The 24,273-nt window shown below is 44.4% G+C and overlaps 1 protein-coding gene across 3 annotated transcripts in view; it reads right to left on the bottom strand.

Annotated features, from left to right (window-relative positions):
* Positions 1-831: 831 nt before the first annotated feature.
* DOCK8 (dedicator of cytokinesis 8) overlaps positions 832-24,273 on the bottom strand; it is a 251,996-nt gene continuing 228,554 nt past the window's right edge. For all 3 annotated transcript variants that reach the window (XM_066257142.1, XM_066257143.1, XM_066257144.1), the window contains 5 exons: positions 20,828-21,064; positions 17,413-17,556; positions 15,488-15,594; positions 2,187-2,357; positions 832-1,665 (listed from right to left, as the gene is read on the bottom strand). In XM_066257142.1, the coding sequence (XP_066113239.1) occupies positions 1,605-1,665; positions 2,187-2,357; positions 15,488-15,594; positions 17,413-17,556; positions 20,828-21,064 (720 nt within the window). In that variant the 3' untranslated portion in view covers positions 832-1,604. The remainder of the gene's footprint in view (positions 1,666-2,186; positions 2,358-15,487; positions 15,595-17,412; positions 17,557-20,827; positions 21,065-24,273) is intronic.

The following is a 24,273-nucleotide window of genomic DNA, read 5'->3' as shown; positions in this document are numbered from 1 at the left end:
ACACATACAGAGTCTCTTCCTCACTGAACTGAGAGGCTTTGGAGGGTAGTGGCAATGTTATTTAACCTTAGTCTCACCCAGTATCTCCCACACAAAAGATGCTAAACATACTGGAATTAAAGTGTATCATGCACACTCATTTAAGAAAGCAATTAAGTGTATAATGTATTTTAAAAAGAGTTCTGCCCCGCCTGACCAGGCGGTGGCGCAGTGAATAGAGCATCAGACTGGGATGCAGAGGACTCAGGTTCGAGACCACGAGGTCGCCAGCTTGAGCACGGGCTCATCTGATTTGAGCAAAAGCTCACCAGCTTGGACCCAAGGTCACTGGCTCAAGCAAGGGGTTACTCGGTCTGCTGAAGGCCCACGGTCAAGGCACATATGAGAAAGCAATCAATGAACGACTAAGGTGTTGCAACGTGCAATGAAAAACTAATGATTGATGATTCTCATCTCTCTCTGTTCCTGTCTGTCTGTTCCTGTCTATCCCTCTCTCTGACTCTCTCTCTGTCTCTGTAAAAAAAAAAGAGTTCTGCCCCAAATACTTAAAAAACAAAGTTTTCCACTTAAGCTTTAGTAATTAAAAAAAAAAGTCCTCCTTCAGACTATAAATTCATGCATGTTATACCTGATGATATAAACAAAAAGTTCTGGAATATACAAATTAAATTCTCTCTCAAGGTCACCAAGAATAAATACTGCAGAAGAGATATGACCCTGGATAGCACTATCTGAGCAAGGCCATCACCATGCCTGTCTCTTCTTCTCTGAAGTGCATTACGAAACATTAAGTGCTGTCAATATAAAAAACACAAGTTGCAACGGGAAACATTTCATTTACAATTCTTATTATATTTTTAGTACCAGTCAAGGTAATCAGGCATATTAAAAATATATAATTTAATTCTCAAACAATAATTTTGTTCACCTTTCTCCTAAAGTACATTGTCAAAAGAAGTCAAAGCTGACTATATTCTGCCGATGATGGGCACATGCTGACAGACAGCAGAGTGTTCTGATATGAAAGCAGAGATAGTATCCTTTTATAAAAATAAACTTGGTCCTAGAGAGGAGAAGAAAAAGAGTGAGGAAGCTCGAGCATAAGAAAAAACACAAAGCATCCTGGGAGAACTGTTTCGAAGTCAGGGAATGTAGCAGGCGGGACGTTCAGCTGAGGGCGCAGAGTACCATGCATCTCCTACATCAGGGCAACAAGGCGTGCCTCTACAAAGGCAGGCCAAATGAACTTAACAGCAACATTAAAGCAAAAATAACTATAGAACAGTTAGTCCACCCCTACCAAACTGACCACTCAGCAGGAGATGCTGTTTATGCCTTGTTTTGTACAACATGTGAAAAACCATATTTTAATAAATATCAGTCACCTTGATTAACCACCCTCTTACTACCCTTACCCCCCCCTCCATGGACAAAATATGGTCAGACTCCACTGTGGTCACTCGGACTCCAAAGCTTCTAGAATGCTGTCTGGACAGGGAGCGTGTAGTCCGTCCTGTGTGGCAAATGTCCTGTGTTTTAAGCACCAGGGCGTCCTTCTCTGGGTGGCAGAGCCTCTCAGTCTCTGTGGGTGAAGACAGCTTTTCTTAGCTGCCCTGTGACAACTGGGTTTCGCATTTCCTGAAACTAGATCTGTGGAAGGAGTCCCTGAAATGGAGAGAGAAGAACAAAATGAGGTAAGAAAGATCAATTCGCCTTTAAAGAGAGGGCAGGGGGAAACCACCTGTCAGTATGGGACATCAATCATGGAGGACTCAGAAAGAACAAGAGAAGGGGCTGGGATCCTTTCACACGGTGCCAGCAAACTCACCGGCAGCAAGTCAGCCCGGGGAGGCGGCTGGCCCAGGGCCAACCGAAGGGCCCCCGGAGGCCAGGAGGAGGGATGGGGAGGATCAGCCTGGAAGCTGATCAGACCCAGCTCCGGGGACTCCTCTGACTCCAGGCCCAGCCCTGCCCTCTAGGCCTGCGTGCAGCCCTGCTCGATGGGCCTTGAGCCCTACTCTTTATTTTATTTTATTTTTTTTTCATTTTTCTGAAGCTGGAAACAGGGAGAGACAGTCAGACAGACTCCCGCATGCGCCCGACCGGGATCCACCCGGCACGCCCACCAGGGGCGGTGAGCCCTACTCTTTATCCCCCAGCAAGAGGCCTTCTCTGCCAGCTCGTACCTCTTTTGACTCTCAACTCTGAATATTGGCTTGTAGAGCTCTGGAATTTTCCGCTCGATCATGGGCCTGAGGTTCTCTTTCAGCTTTCCGTAGTTCTTTTTGAGTTCTTGCTGATATTCCCTCTGGTCTGCTGTGATGAGACGCTTGTTTTTCTCTACAGCCTCACCGCATCTGAGGTGCACAGGCCAGGGTGGGGAGAAAATGAGGTTTTATTTCATAGGAGTTTGAAACGCTCAGATCTATGAGATGATGATATGAGTAACTTCTGAAGTTACTAGCAGTGTTTGCAAACTTGATGACCTATCAGGGTCGTCTGTGTTGCTTTTCTTTTCAAAATGCCAGTTTCTGGGCCCTACCTCAGACTTAACAAATCAGAATCTCTCAGGGGCAGCACCCAGGAATCTCTATTTGAAAAGTTGCCCAGGTGACTTTGCTGCCCTGATTTGCTACGTGCTTGGCCCTTTCAACAGCTTTCACATCCATCACCTGGTTCATTTCGCCAACAAACCTGGAAAGTCTATGTTTCTCTCTGTTTTATCCTTGAAGCTCAGAAATGTTAGGTTGCTTGCGCAAGATAATTCTACAAGGAGATGGTAGATCCAACACTCATACTCAGGTCACTGCAGAATGGAACCTCTTACGCTTACAAAAAACTCGCTGTGACTTACGGCAACATGGTCGGTGCAGCAGGTGCCACTCAGGCCCCTCCTGCTACCTGCACATGGCAATGCTGGGAAAACACAACAAAAATGTGACGAAAGAGAAAGGGAAATCCCAGGGGCCAGAAAGGAAGAGAAGAATGAAAATCAAAGTGCTAGTGGGAGCTGGGGCTGTAGCAGCGGGTCAGGAGGACACCTGGCAGGACCTTAAGATTACATGTGGGGCCTGACCAGGCAGTGGCGCAGTGGATGGAGTGTCGGATTGGGATGCCGAGGACCCAGGCTCGAGACCCCGAGGTCACCAGCTTGAGCGCGGGCCCATCTGGTTTGAGCAAAATCCCACCAGCTTGAACCCAAGGTCGCTGGCTCGAGCAAGGGGTTACTCAGTCTGCTGAAGGCCCGTGGTCAAGGCACATATGAGAAAGCAATCAATGAACAACTAAGGTGTTGCAACGAAAAACTAATGATTGATGCTTCTCATCCCTCTCCGTTCCTGTATGTCTGTCCTTGTCTATCCTTCTCTCTGACTCACTCTCTGTCTCTGTAAAAAAAAAAATTAAAAAAAAAAAAAGATTGCATGTGGGTCCTAGAGGCCGGAGCAGGGAAGTAGGTTTCAATGCTCACACAAGATGAGTAATGTAGCTTTGGCCAGGGAGGAGTGGGGTTCTGGATATATTGCCTTCTAAGCCTTGAAAAGCTACCCCATCTATGAAAAAGTGTCTAGAAAAAGGCTGTAAGCTGTCCAGAAAGGTGGAATGGAAGTTTGTTTCAGCTTGGTAGGAAAGAAAGTCACCTTTTCTTTCAAAGCTTGCACCACATGTGAATATGAGTTACTAATTTACATTCCTCTTTTGTGGGTGCCCCAATCTACTATAAAACCAGATGAAAATTATTAAAATCCCTAGAGCTCAGATAGAAATAAATGTAAAGTGGCTCTGGAGGACTAGTTTCTGAATCAGGACCCAGGACCCACTGATAGAGCGACTGTTGCCAAAGATGAAGTCACAATAAAAAATTACAAACCATGTGAGGAAACCAACCACCCTGAGGGAGAACCAACAAATGCAACAAGCAGGAGAATTAGCCCAATAAAAATCAGAGATAACAGAATATATATAAACCCAAAGTTAATATAGAGGTATATAATAAAAGGTACAAAACCCATGATAAAAAAAAAAGGGAGAGTATGAAAAAAGAGATCAGGAAAATTTCAGAAAAGAATAAAATAAAACTTCTAGAAATAAAAATGTCATTAAAATTAAAAAAGTCTCAATGGACAGATTAAACAATGCACTAGACACAGCTGGGGAACTCATGAACTTAGGACAGAGCTAAGGAAATCACTGAGGAGAGAAAAAAATTTTCAATATGAAAAAAGTGGTTAAGAAACTTGAAGAGCCTGACCAGGCGGTGGCGCAGTGGATAGAGCGTCAGACTGGAATGCGGAAGACCCAGGTTCGAGACTCCGACGTTGCCAGTTTGAGCGCGGGCTCATCTGGCTTGAGCAAAAAGCTGGCCAGCTTGGATCCAAGGTCCCTGGCTCGAGCAAGGGGTTATTTGGTCTGCTGAAGGCCCATGGTCAAGGCACATATAAGAAAGCAATCAATGAACAACTAAGGTGTCGCAATGTGCAAGGAAAAACTAATGATTGATGCTTCTCATCTCTCCATTCCTGTCTGTCTGTCCTTGTCTATCCCTCACTCTGACTCTCTCTGTCTCTGTAAAAAAAAAAAAAAAAAAGAAACTTGAAGATAGAATGGAGATGCCCAACCCACATCTAAAAGAATGTTTAAAAGAATGTAAAATGAGTAAGAGGCAATATTCAGAGATAACAGCTGATAATTTTCCAGAATTGAAAACAGACAAAAATCCTCTAATCAACAAAAACAGATCTACAGTTAGCCCCACCATGGCGAACCTGCAGAACATCAAAGAGAAAATATTAAATACTTGTGTTTATCTAACTAGTGGACAGTTAAGCCTAGGGTTTTCCCACACGGTGTGTTACATACCAAGAAAGAAAATCATATTATTTAAACATAATAAAGTCTTGCCCTTTATGTTGTTCTTCTCAAGGGAACTTACAAATCAACACAATTTTTTTTTTAGCAAGATAGAGAGCAAGGGACAGACAGACAGGAAGGGAGAGAGATGAGAAGCATCAACTCATAGTTGCAGCACCTTATTTGCTCATTGATTGCTTTCTCACATGTGCCTTGACTGAGGGGCTCCAACTGAGCCAGTGACCCCTTGCTCAAGCCAGTGACCGTGGGCCTCAAGCCAGCGACCTTAAGCCGGATGAACCCATGCTAAAGCCGGCAACCTTGGGGTTTTGAACCTGGGTCCTCAGGGTCCTAGGATGACATACTATCCACTGCATCACCACCTGGTCAAGGGAATCAACAAACCTTGAAGAGACAACATATTGGCTGTAATTTAGCTGACATGCAATAATTAGTAATAGTTATATTATCTTGCAGGTGAATAGGATTCTGGTGATCAATATGGTTTGAACTGTTTTCCCAACAGTGGTGCTAGACTTCGGTTAACTTATGGGGATACCCAGACCTGGTTACCACATTCTCCCTGTTACCACTGAACACATTTTCATTTTGAAAGTCAAAGATGGAGAGGGCAGCACGTGGCTGTGGGGCAGGGGAAAGCTCCCTGGCCTAGGCAGAAATAAGCCTATGACCTATGACCACAGCTTCATCACAGAATTAGCCTGCTGTGAAAGAAGTTGATCTAACTCAGCCAGAGCCAAAGGAACTCCCTTAACTGGATTTTCACCCATCATTTAAGTTTGACATTAATTGAAGCAAGTTGTAGGATACCTGAGGTTCTATATCAAAGGTTGCGAGGAAGGGGTAAGAAGGTGAGGTATATAGCTTTTGAATCCTGAGAAATCTATATAATTTCTTCTTATTTTTTATTGCTTCTTAACTACCAGTTATAGCTACCACATGTGTAAAATAAAGTCAGTTTCAGGATGACTTTTAGGCCCAGGTTTGTAACACAGGGAGCCTACCAAAGGCCTAGAGAAGCTGACCTTGAGGTCTACTCTGAAAACTTCGGGAGAATTAACTAAATTTTCTGTAGTCTATTGTCAAAGTAATTATAGCTAGCTAACAATATACTGATGGGGCCCGACATGCCCTAGACTAGGTTAAATGCTTTACAAGCAGACAGAGCTGGGGTTGAAACCTAGTCGCTACTCATTAGTACAATGACTTAGCCATTGAAATCCTGTTTTCTCATATGTAAAATGGGAATCATTATCTCATACCATCTCCTAGAGTTGTTGGGATAATTAAATGAGAAGCTGTGATGATAAAGCAGATCCATGGTTTGGAGGATAGAAGATTCCATTTTTCAAAAATGATCACAGCAATAATGACCCATCCCACATTTTCTCCCAGAATTCTGCTGCATCCCCCACAAGAGACGTGCGGCCACCTCCTTTGCTGCTCCCCTTGTTGATGAGTTCACTGAACACAAGCAGTGTTCTCACAGTGACTGTGCCTGGGGTTTTTCAGCTGTCAGAGACCTACAATGAAAGAGACCAGCTAGGGCAGGATGTTGTGATTCTAGAACACAGTTTCTGGCTTTTGCTGAATGACTTTCTGAGCCCCTGTGTAAGGAGTTAGGTATCTTTCCTACAGTGAGAATAGTCACGTAGCCCTTATGAGCTTACTGCAACTATTGGCTTCCGTCCCCCGCGAGGCTCCTTCAGGACAGCCCACATGTCAGTCCTCCGTACGGCAAAAACGTGCTGGTTGTTTTCTCACTACCTATCCATTACCTCTCTTCCTTAGGTATGCCCACCTGGAAAATTACATTCCCTAGGCTCCCTTAGCAGATAGGAATGGCTGATGAGATATAACATAGAGTCACTAAGAAAGGTCATTAAAGGGCCATAGACTTTTCTCTTTCCTTATTTCTACTCCAGATACTTTCCCAGGATGTGGTCATGATGGCCAGAGCCTGAGCAGCTATATTGTGACTGTAAGAATGGGGCACTTTAACCAGTATGGCAAAGCAAAAGAATGGAAAGAGCCAGGCTCACTGATGATTTCTGAGGTCACCACCCAGCTCTGGGATGACTACCTTTGATCTTTTTTTTTTTTTTTTTTTTTTTTACAGAGACAGAGAGTCAGAGAGAGGGATATATAGGGACAGACAGGAAAGGAGAGAGATGAGAAGCATCAATTATTCATTGCATCACCTTAGTTCTTCATTAATTGCTTTCTCATATGTACCTTGACCAGGGAGCTACAGCAGATCACGTGACCCCTTGCTCAAGCCAGCGACCTTGGGCTCAGTCAAGTTGGTGAGCCTTGCTCAAACCACATGAGCCTGCGCTCAAGCTGGTGACCTCAGGGTTTCGAACCTGGGTCCACTGCATCCCAGTCCAACGCTCTATCCACTGCGCCACTAATGGGTCAGGCTGATCTTGTTTTTTATAAGAATAACTTCACATTTTAAAAGCAATTCTGTTACTAGCCAATGAATGTAGCCCCTAAAGTTAACAGCACAGCATAGTAGTTAAGAGGACAGAGTCGAGCGAAAGTACTCAACTCTGAATCCTGCTTTTCTGCTTACTGGTTTTGCGACATCAGGCAAGTTATGCAAGCTTGCCGTGCCTCTGTTTCTTCCTTTGTGATGTGAAGATAATTTTACCTCATAAATTATTGTAAAGATCAAATGGGTTAAACATATAAAATTCTCAGAGGTGTACTAGCCCATAGCTATAAACCTAGAACATTTATTGCTTATTGTAGACCCAGTCTGAGTACAGAAACTATTTGTTCAACATGAGAATGATGGGTTATTAAAAATTTTATATTCCAGTCCCTTGTTTTTCATAGTTGATGAAACTAAGATGTAAGGAGATGAAGTGCCCTGTCCAGAGTCATACACCTGTGGGAACAGCAGAGCGGAATGTAAATCCGGGATCTAGACGCTCTCGAGCCAACATCTCATCAGCCACACTGTATTTTATGGTTTAACCTTATCAGTACAGACAAGCCATGAGTAAATAATCTATATGTAAATCAGATCAAGTCTCTGTTTCCTAGCCAAATTGATAAGATTTCTGTTTGCCCCACTGAATTATGTTATACCTATTAATCTGTTAGAATAAGGCTTGCCCTATTCTAAGCTCTATGTGTTATTATTTTTTATGCTAATACTAACTTTGAGAGGTATTCACTGTTATAGTTGGGGAAACAGAGGTTAGGTAACTTGTCCAAGATCACATTGCTAGTTAATGCAGCGTGGGTATATGAACCCAGGCAACCTGCACAAGAGCCTACAGCCTTAATCCCAACATCACAAATGCTGCCTGGGAAAGACACACACAGACCTTTCCAGCCACAATCAAGGCAGATGGCCTTGGTTTCGAGTTGAAACTGTTCTCTGAAGGGTCCCAGTTTGTAGCGTTCTACCTTTCTCAGTTTCTGTAACATTTTAGTAAGCGCCCACTCAAGGCCCAGTGAAAAAATATAGCTTCTGGAGGCTCCGGTCAGGTAGCTCAGTGGATAAAGCATCGACCCAGAGCCAGAGGTTGTGGGTTCGATCCCCAGTTAGGGCATATATGAGAGGCAACCAATGAGTACACAACTGAATGGATTAAGTGAAACAATGAGTTGATGCTTCTCTCTCTCCCCACTTTCCACACCCTCTCTCTGCCTTCCTTTCTCTCTCAAATCAATGGAAAAATGAGAAAACAAAAACACATAGCCCTTGAAATGAGGGGAGAATCATCCAGAGATACTGTATATGCTGAGAATTGGCTTCCACTCTCCTCCTATGACTGGAGGATGTGCAAAAGTAGGTTTACAGTTGTGAGTGGTATCCTTTTGCTTTAATAAAGCTACTGTAATGATCATAACTGCATGTTTTTTTCCATATGAACTGTAAACCCACTTTTGCCCACCCCTGTGTGCTCCAGACCCTTTAAGGTAAGGAAGGCATATTTGGGGGCAGGGCACCAATAGACGATCTGGCCTCTCTGCAGAAGGGCTCCAGTGGAGGTAAGTCCCAGGGCCATAGCCACCTCTATCGGGCACATCCCAGTACTTTTCTCCAACCTCGTCCCCTTCATTTCCTCCCTTGCAACCTGACCTTGACTAGACCCCAGATCCCAAGGGTACTCCTGTCCCAGTGGAACACTAGTTTAAATTCTGGTTCTGCCACCTAGTTGTTGTGTGACCTTGGGCTAATCATAACCTCCTTCAACCTCATTGTCTTCATCTATAAAATGGGTTTATGGGATGAAATGGTGCCAGGAAGGTGAGGACCTAGTGGAATAGTTGCCACTAGGGAACTATTGACTCCGTGTCGGGAAAGGCTGATGACTCCGTGTTGCCTGCCTTTCCTGGAGCAAAGTGGGGGTGCAGCCCAACAGAAGGCACTCTGGTTCAGTGCCCCTTCGCCGCAGACGGGAGGCAAGTGCACAGCACTGTAGGGGCAGGGAGTGCACCCCGAGGCAGAGGAGGTGCAGCTGCGACTAGATCTTCCCGCTGTCCCCTCTGAGGCCCCTTTACCTCTCCTGCTTGGGCCTGTGTCACCACCTCCCTCAGGGAAGCCACAGTGGCCCTTCTTCCCCGCCTAAGGGCAGATGTGGGAAGAGGGCTAGACTGGGACTGTGGGCTTGGGGAGGTGTCCAAGCTCATATCTAACACCTGGAAGCAGAGTCTGAGGACTTACTAAACACACTAGAGTCCATGTGGGGGTGAGAGGGGGCCTCCGGATCAGACTCTGGACCCGTCTTTAGTGCTTGATTCACATTATATTGGCCCTGGGCTTCTGTCCTGAAGAGTCACAGAGCCCTGTGGTTTCAGTGATCATATAATATTCTCTAATTTGGTATCAGCCAACAACTCTCCATCCAGTGCCCCATCCTAGAGCAAGAGAGCACTGGCAAGCCCTGAGGACCGAAAACCTGATCAGGACAGCTGGGGATGGGTGGGCGAAGAGCGGAGACAGGATCACACTGTAACAAAACTGGACGTTTTCTCTTTAGAACCACCGCAGATGGGACAGAAGAGGGGCAGACTATGTGTGTGCGAGTATGTGTGTAAATTGTTCCACTCGTCTCTCCGTTTTCTGTTTAGCATCCTAGGCCCACTAATACAGGTCTCTATGACCCTGCAAAAGTAATGGAAGTCATTCATATATGCCCAATTCTGACTTGCTTCTGAGCAAACTCTCATATTTAAGGCTTTGTTTTTCCTATAAAATATTCAGATCTCTTTCTACCAACTATTTTGGTTTCCACCGACACTGTACACATTTAGTTTTCCTTTGGCCATTTGGGCCAATTCCCTCTCTTTCTTCTTCATCGACCTTAACCCCAGTTTAAAGAACACCGGCATTTAACATTCTTATTTTCTGACTCTGACTTATGACTCTATAATACGTGCAGCAGGACCCTGTGGAAACCACCCTGTAACTGGGGCCGCTGCATGCTGCTTTTATTTAAACATAGAAATGAATTTAAAAATAACCTAGTCTTTATAGGAATGAGAAAGTTTAGATAATGCTATGGATTGAATTTATGTGTGATGATATTTGGAGGTAGGGCCTTTAGAAGAAATTAGTGTTTAACCCTTTGAGTAGTAAGATTTTTTTCATGCTCACTGACCTCCGAGAGTGAGTTTTTTTTCTTTCAAAAAATGAAATTAGTTCCAGTTACAGTTTTATTAACCTAAAATCATGTTTGTTTGATAACCAATTTAGGGAAACAAGAAGAACATACATACATTTGCCTTTTTTTTAATGTTGTCTTACACAAGTACTATCGTACCGTGGATGGACAGGAGGCGCGAGGACGTGCAGGAACATTCGTACTGCTCAAAGGGTTAAATTAAGCCACGAGGGTGAGACCCACATGATGGGATTAATGGCCTTATAAGAAGAAATGCCAGAGAGCTTCCTCTCTCTCCTTCTCTCCACCATGTGGGGACACACTGAGAAGGGGGCCTTTTAAGCCAGCAGGAGCGCCCTCCCCAGGTACTGAGTCTGCCAGCCCCTTGATCTCGGCTTTCCCAGCCTCCAGCGCTGTCAGAAGTAAGTGTCTGTTGTTCAGGCCACTCAGTCTATGGCGTTTTGTTATATCAGCCTGAGCTGACAAGACAGAAATGCAAGAAGGAAAACATTTAAAACACAGATTGGCACAAAGTGCAGTGTCTAAAAGGGTTTCTGTGCTTCGGGGAGCAGAGGAGGAAAACCAAATGTTGTATCTGTCCATCTTGGGTTCTGAAACCCTGAGGTGCTTTTCCTTATCGCAGGAGAAGGTAGGAGGGGGCAGCCTGCCAGGTTCCTCAGGGCTGCATCCGGTTCTGCTATGGCTGAGTCAGGCCACCGCCCGCGGCGGGGCCTACTGCCGTGTGCCTGGCCAGCGTCCGTTTGCACTATTAGCAGTCAGTGTCGGAAGGTGCACGTGGTTCACCCCGGATATCTGGGCTTATCCACCTGCAGCCAAGTCTGCTGAGAAGCTGGAGCTCCCTTAGGAAAACAGAGCTGCTCATCCCCCACACATTTTTCACTCCTGCGCCACCTCTGCTGCCTGAAAGCAGAGTGGGGGGAGAAACAACAAGCGTGCAAACGACTCGACAACATTGTTACTCCATTAATTAAAAAGCTGTCACGTGCTGATTGGACTTGAGAAGTAAGTAAACAATGAAGGGAGAGGCTTCCACGCCTACCACTAGTACTGAGGGTACAATTTACAGATTATAACATTCACCCATTATAAATGTGCATTTTGATGAGCTTTACTGAATTTATAGTTAGGCAACCTTCACCACAGTCTCTCCGACCACCTTTGACGGATATGAAATAAAGTGAAAGGAAAGTCAACCGCTGTTTGCACACAGACAGGAGGTAGACAGCAGCACTATGTTTTGCCCGTAGCCTCGTCCAGTTTGTACTGGGACTACACTTTGCACATGTGTGTACAGCACAGAGCCTGCACAAAGCACAGGCTCAATTCGTGTTTGCTGAATAAATGAATGAACTGACTGTGTAATTGGACACATTTACTGTTTTGAAGGGAAAAAAGGGCGGGAAAAGGGAGTGACTGAAAAAAGCCATGGCCCGAGGGATTAAACCACTGGGGAGGCCAGGAAGGAAAAAGAAAGTGTGAGAGGTGGACAGTCAAGCAGCCTCCACAGCACTGCAGCCTCTACTCCAAGTTCAGTTCCATCTGGTGCAGGGGTCCCCAAACTTTTTACACAGGGGGCCAGTTCACTGTCCCTCAGACCGTTGGAGGGCTGGACTATAAAAAAAACTATGAACAAATCCCTATGCACACTGCACATATCTTATTTTAAAGTAAAAAAACAAAACGGGAACAAATACAATATTTAAAATAAAAAACAAGTAAATTTAAATCAAGAAACTGACCAGTATTTCAATGGGAACTATGGGCTTGCTTTTGGCTAATGAGATGGTCAATGTGCTCCTTTCGTTGACCACCAATGAAAGAGGTGCCCCTTCCGGAAGTGCAGCGGGGCCGGATAAATGGCCTCAGGGGGCCACATGTGGCCCGCGGGCCATAGTTTGGGGACCCCTGATCTGGTGCATCAGCGGCACCCGAGAACTTGTTAGAGACACACAGCCTCAGGCCCTCCCCCAGACCCTGTGGGTCAGAATCTGCATTTTGACAAGAACCCCAGGCCATCTGTATGCACAGAGCCATGTGAAAAGCAGTGATATTGTGGCATTTCTACAATAATGCAGCAGCCCAACCAGCAGTGGGGAAGGTGGGACTAGAGCCTGGATTCCCATGTCAATCACCATTAGGAGAGGGCTGGAGAATAACGTTTTAAGTGGAGGATTTGCTTTTGAAAATCCAGTACTTTTGCAGGCCATCTGGGAGAGAAAGATAACATCACCATCAAAAGTCTAATGCATGATTTTTTTAAATGGACCATCCCCAGGCAAATCCACTTCCTTTTGTGTATCTTGCCTGGAACTAGTTTACTCACTCCTGCCTGGTTCTATTTGTAGTCACTTGTCTTGGGGCTTGTTGCTAATTACAATTGCACGTTCAGTGGGGATTTTATAAGTACAGTTTAAGGAACAAAAAGCATGTTTTCACTTAACAAGAGAAGCTTCCTTTTAAATTCTCAGAGCCCCATTTATCACTGCCACTGTCTTTCAGGTCTGTGCGCCTTGTCCGGCCTGTTCCTTAAAACCTGCCGCTCTTGCTGATTCAGAGGAGCCCAGAGGGGTCATGTCCATTTCTTCCTCTCAAATGTGTGGTCATGTCAGTTCCTTTACCTGTAAAGGCTTCTGCTTTCTGCTACCCCCTTTCTCCTACCCATATACTCAGGACAAGGTTTCAGTGACGTTTTCCACAAAGCCTCCCCACCTACTCCAGCCTGTAATGGACTGTTCTTTTCAGAACTCTGCAGCCCTATATTTAGTGCACTAACAGTTCTTAGCACTGCTGCATTGTGTCATTATTTAACCCCGAAAATATGTGTCTAGTTGTCAGGAACAGAAGAATACCCAGGTCCAGCATTCCCACAATTAATATCAGACCTGGGTCATACTGCATGCTCATTAAAAATGTCATAGGGCCTTTCAGAGTTCAGACAGGCTTGGACCATTGCCAACCTCAGCAGCCTTCAATGATAACTAATTTTTTTTTTTTTTAATTAAAAATTTTTTTTTTAAGTGAGAGGAGGGGAGATAGTGAGACAGACTCTCTCTCACATGTGCCCCAACCAGGATCTATCCAGCAACCCTTGTCTAGGACTGATGCTCCAAACAATCGAGCTATTTTTAGTGCCTGACGAACACACTCAGATGAACTGAGCTATCCTCAGCACCTGGGGCCAAGCTTGAACCAATTGAGCCACAAGCTTGAACCAAAGAAGGAGAGAAGGGGGCGGAGGGAGTGGTATATGGTCGCTTGTCTTGTGTGCCCTCACCAGGAATTGAAGTCAGGACATCCATATACCAGGCTGTTGCTCTAGCCACTGAGCAAACCAGCCAGGGCGCAACCGTAACTAATTTTAAATGAAGCTATGTGGGCCCTGGCCCAGATGGTTAGACCATCATCCCAATATGCCAAGGTTGCAGGTTCAAACGCTAGTCAGAGCATATACAAGAATCAACCAATGAATGTATAAATAAGTGGAACAACAAATCATTGTTTCTCTCACTCTCTCTTCCTCCATCTTTAAAGTCAATTTAAAAATTCAAATAAAGATATGTGGAAAGTAAATACTAAATATAATAAAATAGTAAAATATAAAAAATAGTAAATAAAAATTATCACAATATTTTTCTAGTCCTTTGTTCTATGAAAATGCACTATTTTTTGTAGAATACCTAGCTTTTGTGTAATGCTAGAATTGCTATTACACACAGAAAACAATTCAAATACCAAAACATGAATAAATATCATCTGTGTATGTGTGGCTCCGTGTGTCTGTGCACACACTGCACTACCAAGTGGCTGGCAGTCACTACTGCCATGTCTCATAAAGCCTGTGAAGGAGGGGGTATCTCCAGTCTCACCTAACATTAGCATTTTCACTGAATATAGCAAACTTGAACTTTTAGTCTCCTTTATCCCCATCTACCACATAAGGATAGTTCTATACTTTATATGCTGCTCTAAGATTCTGGCTTAAAGAAATAACTGGTATGCATTTTTCTGATGTCTTTCCTTACGGTCGAAATGCCATCACATCCTTCATAATCATTCTTGTTAGGGCCACAGGAGACCCAATATTCCTGTCTTGATTGCAATACAACCTAAAGAGCCAGGCTAGTCAGGCTGCTCTTTTTTAGTTGTTGTTCTACTTACTTATTCATTGGTTGATTCTTGTATGTGCCGTGGTTGGGGAATCAAACCCACAACCTTGGCATATCAGGATAATGCTCCAACTAATTGAGCCACCCGGCAGGGCCCCAAACAGGCTGCCCTTGAAGCCAGCTCCACTGCAGAACTTGGGAGCAGAGGAGAGGTTTGTCTGACACTGGGAACTGCCAGAGATGATTTGAAACAGCCCAGTTTTAGAATATTGCCTTTGTCTCTCAGTTCAAGGCAGTGTCTATTTTTAAGTTTCTAAAAATAAGTTACATGATATGGGAAATCACAAAGACTGTCAACACCAAGAACCTTCTGGACTCTAATGCTCCATGAACTATCAGCACCTTGATGGAAGTGTGGGTTATCTGGAGTTAGAAGATCTGGATTTGAACTCAACTCTGCTACTAACTGGCTGTGGGACTTTAAGTAAAATCATCTTCCATTTCGGAGCCTCTGTTTCCTCTTTTGTAAAATGAGGATGTTGACAATACCTGTTTTATAATGTGATTGTGAGGCACATGCGTGATGATAATATGGATGTTGTATAGCTGAAGTCTCAGTTACCTCATAGTACTACAAGTAATGTTTCCCTACGGCGGTGGTTCTCAAACTTGAGTATGTGTCAGAATCCCTGGAGGGCTTGTGAAAACACAGGTTGCTGGGCCCCTACTCTGGAGAGTCTGGAGAGTTGGTGCCTGAGAATCTGGCTTTCTAGCAAGTTCTCAGATGACACGGAGGCTGCTGGCCTGGGGAACCACACTTTGAGAACATCTGCTTGACTGAACTCCAGCCATTGTCCTTCTTACCGCCTTATGAATTCTTTAAAGCATAATCTCAACTTGTTGTGATGTCGGTAGAGTTTTGGGTCAGCTGGAATTTCAGCCAAAAATACTTGGGCTACTTCCATTGGTCCCTGAAAGAAAAAGTAAGAAAAAAACCAATACTAACATTGGAAATAAAACTACATAACTTGGGAGAAAATCTTGGCGTGATTTCATTTGAACACTTAATTTTGTAGTTGGTTTGACCAAAACAAATAAACAAAAATCAAGGTAGGTCTTAAACTTTTCAGGAATCTTTGATTCTCAGGGAGGAGTCTGGAATTTTCAGAGAATGAGTATTCTCTGAAGCATAAATTTCTTTTCTTTCTTTCTTTTCTTTTTTTTTTTTTTGTGGCAGAGACAGAGAGTCAGAGAGAGGGACAAACAGACAGGAAGGGAGAGATGAGAAACATCAATTCTTTGTTGTGGCTCCTTAGTTGTTCATTGATTGATTTCTCATATGTGCCTTGACCGGGGGGCTGCAGCAGACCTAGTGACCCCTTGCTCAAACCAGTGACCTTGGGCTCAAGCTGGTGAGCCTTGCTCAAACCAGATGAGCCCATGCTCAAGCTGGTGACCTCCTCGGGGTCTCGAACCTGGGTCCTCCACATCCCAGTCCAATGCTCTATCCACTGCGTCACCGCCTGGTTAGGCCATAAATTTATTTTCTTAATCAAATGCTACTATTAATAGGTTTCCCTTCATATATAAAGATAATGTTACTACAACAAAATGTATGTACATTGAGTTGCTTTTCTAAAAATGGAGATTGTCTTGCTCCTTCCATTCATGTCCACTTGCCCAGTTGCCTTAGTGGTAAGTGCCATTTTGTGTAATTCCTGGCTTGAGTCAGGGAAATGCAGAGCACATATGTAGTCCATGGTTGTGGGTTTATACAGTCTTCTGTTTCCATCCAAGGATTGAGGGTTCCTAATATTTTCTGATCTTGGAAATATAATACTCATTTCTCCTCTTTTCTATATTTGTTCCCTTGATATTATGTGGAAACAGAATTTTGTAGGGGAGCCCAACTGTGCTGAGTGAGGAAAGAGTCACAATACTCAAAGGAGCTTTTAAGTGTGAGGTGTGGACAAGAGCGAATTTATATCTGAAATTGAAGTGGTCCACTGGCCAGAGAGTACTAAGCTAGTACCTACCTCCATCTGAGACTGGATTAACTGATCCATGCTGAATTTGGGAGTCAGGAATCTAATGGGCCACAGAAGATCCAGTCTGGTCTAAAGGGGCCTGAGAAGCCTGGTCCCGGGTCACTCCTGGTTAGCAAGTTTCCTGGCATGCTGTGTTCATCTGATAACTGACCTAGGGGTTGTATGTTCTAGACCAGGGGTCCCCAAACTTTTTACACAGGGGGCCAGTTCACTGTCCCTCAGACCGTTGGGGGGCCGCCACATACAGTGCTCCTCTCACTGACCACCAATGAAAGAGGTGCCCCTTTCCGGAAGTGTGGCAGGAGCTGTATAAATGGTTTCAGGTGGCCACATGCGGCCCGCAGGCCGTAGTTTGGGGATGCCTGTCTAGACCCTTTTCCCATTCTCCTACAGACATTCTTAGATTAGCCTTGAGCCTGGCAACAACTCGGCCTAAACTGGGCATGGCTAAGCAGCCTTCAACAGGACCCCAGGTCTGGATCACAGTGCCCAGTCTTGTCATAAGTGAAGACTTTGAGAACATGGTACTCCTTAGATGGTCCACTCATCTTCAAGATTTCTTTTCTACCTTGGGTTGTTCCACAAGTGGAAGAGGCCATTCAAGTGTTCAGTACAAATTTAGGAACATCATTTGTATGTTGATCACATTCCCCATCAACCTTAAGGAAGGAGGGTGCATAAATGCCATGAAAATCAAAATAACAAGAACCAGAGGAGCTGCCATCAGCTGGTTTTGCTTACCTGGTTTACAGTAGCTCCAACAGAGCCCTGCAGCACCATCTGAAGCATCTTGGCATCAGGGGGCTCTTGGTTAATGGCAACTGCTAACTGCAGGGTCTTCTTCTTCATATCTTCAATGGCAACTTCGATTGGTGTCAAGACAAACTAAACAAAAGACAAAAATGTAGGAAAGTCATTGTCTGGTCTTTTGAGCCATGGAAAACCCAAAGCTATGACATAGAGGGCACCTGGAATTGAAGAAGCACCCAAGGAGGCTTTCAGAATAATTTAGAGTAATCTGGACAGGTTAAGAGGAAGGAAGGACCTAACACTTTCTTGAGTACTTATTATGTTCCAGGAACTTTGTGTGTATACTTATCATTTACTCCTTTAAACAACCTCCTTATTTTCTCCATTTTATAGTCAAAGAGGTATTTGTAAGGTGAAGAAAGTGCCATAAAATGGCACAAGTGGTAAGGGGGAGCCAGAATCTGATCACAATAATGTATACATTCACAATCCATGTTCTTTCTACACTGGTAGGTTTCCGTTCCTGTTACTAAACAAGTTACTCGTCTTATAATTGGGAAAGCTATGGGAAGTATAGCACTCAAGATTTTCTTCCCTACTCTAATGCAAGATATTGGCATCACCTGTGCCTTCTTCAACTATCCTGAGGGCGAATTCCTAGTAAATAGAATTCTCTTAAGGGTCAATCTACGGGTTGCTAAATTCTGTTATTTGGGATATAGTCCTTCACAAATGTTATGAGTGGGCTCATGTCTACCTAAATTCATATGTCAAAGTCTTAAGCCCCAGTACTTCACAGTGTGACCTTATTTGAGATAGGGTCTTTACAGTGGTAACCAAGTTAAAAGGAGGTTATTAAGATGGGACCCTAATCCAGGATGACCCATGTCCCTAAAAGAAGAGGAAATTTGGACACAGAGACATACAGAGAGGGAAGGCAATGTGAAGAAACACAAGGATAAGGTGGCCATTATAATCCAAGGAGAGAGGCCTGAAACAGTCCCTTCCCTCCCAGCCCTCACAGGAACCACCCCTGCCAATACTTTGAATTTTAACCTCTGGCCTTTAGAACTGGGAAACAATAAATTTCTGTTGTTTAAGTCACCCAGTCTGTGGTACTTTGTTAAAACTTCTCTAGCCCTGGCCGGTTGGCTCAGCGGTAGAGCGTCGGCCTAGCGTGCGGAGGACCCGGGTTCAATTCCCGGCCAGGGCACACAGGAGAAGCGCCCATTTGCTTTTCCACCCCTCTGCTGTGCTTTCCTCTCTGTCTCTCTCTTCCCCTCCCTCAGCCAAGGCTCCATTGGAGCAAAGATGGCCTGGGCGCTGGGGATGGCTCTGTGGCCTCTGCCTCAGGCGCTAGAGTGGCTCTGGTAGCAACATGGCGATGCCCAGGATGGGCAGAGCATCGCCCCCTGGTGGGCAGAGCTTCGCCCCTGGTGGGCGTGCCGGGTAGGATCCTGGTCGGGCGCATGCGGGAGTCTGTCTGACTGTCTCTCCCTGTTTCCAGCTTCAAAAAAATGAAAAAAACAAACAAACAAACAAAAGACTTCTCTAACAAATGAATATACAGGTATTGAGGTTCTCCGAGAACAACAGATGGCCATGAAAAATGGTAAAGGCTCTTATTGGGACCATGGGTTTATTTTTGTGCTATGCCTATATAACCTCATGTACAAAAGCCCAAAGCAATAAGAAACACAGTAGATGCCTTCTAAACCAGCCTCCTTTTAACTGAAATACTAGTTCAGGGTCTCTCTGCCCTCGTGAAACCCACACTCTGATGAGCTTGCTGAATACCTGAGCTCGTGGGCCACCCTTCAATGAGCTCAGTCACTTCTGCTCCTGCCCAAAGAAGTGTATATTTACCACAATTTATGTGTTTCTGTTCACCGACTTGATTATGCCTGTTATACTTGTTATTTGAATGACCTAATCTAATAATGTACAAACTATGGGTGTGGAAAGAAAAAGAGTTGTTTCTATGAAAACCAAACTGAATGCTTGGACAAGATGTTATGAAAGTTAGTTGCTATAAAGATTCCTGTTGTGTGAGGTGTGCACAAGACAACTATAAAAGGCTAGAAGTAAAAAAGTCATAAAAACCCAGAAGAGTTCCATCTCATATTGTTCTCACTCTGCTTTACATAAGTAAAAACAGAAAATTACAGACAGTGAAGTTATGTAAGAAAGATAATACTGAATTGAGATCGACTAACCCAAAATCATAGAGAGGGCTTGGCCCTGTATAAAATGAATGCAAATACATGCACGTGGATGTGTTTTAAAGTAAAATAAAATGTATAAAATATGTTTAATTTTCTACGATCTGTGGCTTTAGATACTTTCTTGATCAGTCCCATGGATGAGAAGTCTTCTGTACACAGAAGCAGAGGAGAGGAAGGGGTCCTTCCTGTCACTGTGTAGACGAGGAAACCGAATGAAGGTAGGTGGCCTGTGCATTGTCACAGGAGGAAGCTGGGACTAACAGTCAGTTGGTCTCCTTATCCACTTGGCATGGGCCCTTCCTCCAGTGTCCACCTGCTCACTGGGGCTACTTGTTTGCTGTTCCTATTTCTAATAATTAACAACACAACTATGCCTAAAACACCTGTAAGCTCTTACACATTTAAATACTTACTAAAGTGCTTAAGATTTACATATATCCATTACACTTAAATTTATCATTAAAATACATATTAAAATTATAACTATGTAAACATATTTATTTTGAAGATATACTTTTAATCTGACCAGATGGTGGCACAGTGGATAGAGTGTCAACCTGGGATGCTGAGGACACAGGTTCAAAACCCCAAGGTTGCCAGCATAAGCACAGCCTCATCCGGCTTCAACATGGGCTCACCAGCTTTAGTGTTGGGTTGCAGACTTGAGCATGGGATCACAGACATGACCCCATGGTTGCTGGCTTGAAGCCTAAGGTCACTTGGCTTGAAGCCCAAGGTTGCTGGCTTGGGCAAGGGGTCACTGGCTCAGCTGGACCCCCCTCCGCCGCAGTCTATACATGTATAAGAAGCAATCAATGAACAACTAAGGTGCCGCAACTACGAGATGATGCTTCTCATTTTTCTCCCCTCTTGTCTGTCTGCCTCTGTCTATCCTTCTCTCTCTTTCTCATGAAAACAAACAAAAAATACAAGATATACTTTAAAAATAATATATTTAAATATAAAGTAGTGCTATGAAGCACATAGCTGCCTAAATGGGATTCCCTGGCACCAGAAGGATAAAAGAATAACCACCAAAGTTGTATTATATGTGTGTCTCTTTTTAGATTTCACTCCAGTCTGCCATCAAGGAGGACTGTATTGTCATTCTGGGAGGTTCCCCGGGCCCACTCCCTCAGGGGCAGCCTCAGTCCAGAGCCCGTTCCCGGCGGCGCCATTACCTCCTCCTTCTGGATGACACTGATCCGGGTCTTGATGTAAGGGAAGGCATGCATGGTGGTCAGGACGGTGTTCCGCCGGTACTGCTCGTGCAGCTCTCCTCGCGGCCGCCCCTCCAGCGTGAAGGGGGTGGTGTACATGAACCTCCGCAGATTGAAGTTCTTCTCAAAGTAGGTCACCCTGTCTTTCATCTCGTACTCGTCAAAGTAAGGCTCCACAAAAGTGATCTGTATGTAGCCCTGAGGGGGAAGAGGTAGGGACAGAGGAGATGAACTCTTCTGTGAGCTTCCCCCCAGGAGGCACCAGAGGGGCATGCTAGAGCGGGCACAGCTGCGTCACCCTTCCACGTTCCCTGAAGCCACAGAAGCTGGGTCCATCAGGCAAGACTCCAGCAATCAGCCGTTCTTCCTTTCCACCCTCAGGGAGAAAGAGAACTGTGAGAAGGAGGTCCCCGAGCCACCCTTCCCAACAGATCCCAATGAAAGTTGGTCTGAAAGTTTGCAAACTGCTGTTCAGAAGAGACAAGCTTTCCTTTTCAGAACAACCATGACCACTACATATTTGGTAGAATGGCCAAACTAAATGAAACTGACAACACTAAGTGCTGCAAGGATGAGGAGCCGCTGGAACTGTTATACACCGATGATGGGAAGGCAAAGTGGTATAGTGACTTTATGAAACGGTTAAATTACACTGACCACATGACCCAGCCATCCCACTCCAATGTGTGTCCCCAAGAGAAATGAAAACTTATGTTCAAGTAAAAACCTGTACACAAATATCTACACAGTATTATTCATAATAGACAAAAACTAGAAACCATCCAAATGTCCCTTAAGTGGGGAACGGATAAACAAATGGTGGTAAATCCATACAATAGAATGCTACTAGGAATAGACTACCACAACGTAGCTGCATCTCAATTGTATCATGCTAAGTGAAAGAAGCCAGACACAACAGGATTCCATTTTACTGTAGGATTCCATTTGCATGACATTCTGGAAAACGTAAAACTGCAGAGACAGAACACAGATCAGTGGCTGTCCGGTTGAAAGCAAAGGGAGAAAATGAGCACAAAGGGCCACAGGGAAATACTTCGGGGTGAGGTAACGTGTTTGTCAAAACTCAGAGAACACTAAAAGAGTGAATTTAACTGCCTGTATCTCATTGAAAAATGTGTGCGTATGTGTGTGTGTGTGTGCGCGCGCACACACACACACACACACTTACTAAGAAAAAGCCCTCTAAAAAATAAAAAGAATGGCAATGGCCATGGACTCTGTAATACCCACCCTCTGAGATGGACGGGTGAGGTCACTGATCTCAGACCATAACTCATTATTTTGCGTGATGAAATCTGGTTATAATACTGGGTTCAGAGTCTTACTTAAAACTCTCACAACCTATGTTGGGCATTTTAAAAGAGGGAGAAAGTGCCTTATGTCAGGGATGTTACCAGTGACTCTATACAGTGTGTGCTATGCACAAATCATTGTGGGCATGCCCACTTTCAAAGACCTCTGACATTTTTGTCTGAAGTTTAGCTCAGGTCTTCCCAGTTATTGCTTCAAGCCTAGACTAGGGAATGTGTCTAAAATGAGCAAGTCTTCTGAAATACGTAGAAAAACAAACTTAAATTTGGCTAATTCCTCCCTATTTGCATCATCTTCTAAATATCCTGGAGGACTGAGAGAAGAGTTTGGACTCTTCATTTTATAGGCCTGCCAGATGGCAACTGCTCCTCTGTGCCCCAGCCCTTAATACAACCTTGAACTTGCATTATTTCCAGCAGTTTAGACAACACTCTCATGAACCTATCCTCCTGTGGGCTGAGCAGGCAGCCATCACTCTGTGGTATAATAAAGAATGTATCTAATCTTTGTCTGCATTTCCTGGCACAGAACTTCAAAAACCTTAGAATTCCCTAACTGATAGGAGTGTCAATTTATTCTAATGAGGTGACTCTTGAATTGCAGGTCCCTAAATAGCTTTAGAATGAGGGCCAGTCATCCAAAGGTCAACCATGTAATTAAAAGGTTGGGACTTGGGGCCAGCCTGACTTCTAGGGAGGAGAGGGATGCTAGAATCTGAGTGTGATAATATGGTAGATGATCTGATCAACCATGCCTGCCTGTATTGGTTCAACTCTGGACACCAAGCCTCGGGGGAACTTCCTGGTTGGTGGACCCATTGATCTGCCACAAAGGTGACAAGCTTGGACTCCACAGGAAGGGCACGGAAGCTCCGGGCTCCTTCCTAGACTTACTCTTTACCGTGAAGCTGTGATTGTCAGTATAGCCCTTTTCTGAGTTCTGTGTCATTCTAGGGAATTATCTAATCTGAGGGTGAAGTGGGAATCTCCAAAGTTATAGCCATGTGGTCAGAAGTATAGGTAGCCTGGGGACCCCACTTGAGGCTGGTGTCTGAAGGGAGAGCAGCCCAGTGGTGGGATTCAAATAATTTAACAACTAGTTCTCTGCCCTAATGACCTTTTTTTTTTTTTTTTGTATTTTTCCGAAGCTGGAAACAGGGAGGCAGTCAGACAGACTCCCGCACAAGCCCAACCGGGATCCACCCGGCATGCCCACCAGGGGGCGATGCTCTGCCCATCTTGTGGTGTCGCTCTGCCGCAATCAGAGTCATTCTAGCACCTGAGGCAGAGGCCATAGAGCCATCCTCAGCACCCGGGCAAACTTTGCGCCTTGGCTGCAGGAGGGGAAGAGAGAGACAGAGAGGAAGGAGAAGGGGAGGGGTGGAGAAGCAGATGGGCGCTTCTGTGTGCCCTGGCTGGGAATCGAACCCGGGACTCCTGCATGCCAGGCCGACGCTCTACCACTGAGCCAACCGGCCAGGGCCCTAATGACCATTTTAAGTATAAAAAAATGGTATATCGAAAGGTAGTTTATTATTTCATGTATTTAACACTTAAATAAGAACAATAAAAGAGGTTCATAGAACTAGATTATGTTCTAAGAAAGAGTGTCAAAATATCAATGAAAAATATTAAATAATACTTGACAAAAAACAATAAAACTGTTAAGATATTTCCATATTGTTTCTTGATTGGTGTCCTCACTTGCATTTTTTTAAAACCTATGAATGGAATAAACATTACTACAAGCTCTTATAATACACTGTTGCACAGATGAATGTTAAAAAAGTGTAAGAAATGTAAATTTGTGATTTCCACATTGGGCAGATGCTCAATTCTCTTAGAGAGAATCCTGATTACAAGTGCTGTTTTAACAACTGGTTTGCCAAACTCAACAAAAAATTAGGTATCAGTTCTGCCAACTGGTCTGCCCCAATCCCACCACTGGGGCAGTCTTGTGACAGATAGGCCTGAAACTGCTGGCATGTGATGTTAAATACTGTGGTGAGTGTTTGAAGTGTATTGCCGTCCACCTATTTAGGGGTGAGAGAGGACACACCCTCCTGTGAGAAGTGA

Source organism: Saccopteryx bilineata, chromosome 2 (genome assembly GCF_036850765.1).
Source record: "Saccopteryx bilineata isolate mSacBil1 chromosome 2, mSacBil1_pri_phased_curated, whole genome shotgun sequence".
NCBI classification, from domain to species: domain Eukaryota; kingdom Metazoa; phylum Chordata; class Mammalia; order Chiroptera; family Emballonuridae; genus Saccopteryx; species Saccopteryx bilineata.
Note: the sequence above shows the minus strand (reverse complement) of the source record. Positions and strands in the feature narration are given on the sequence as shown.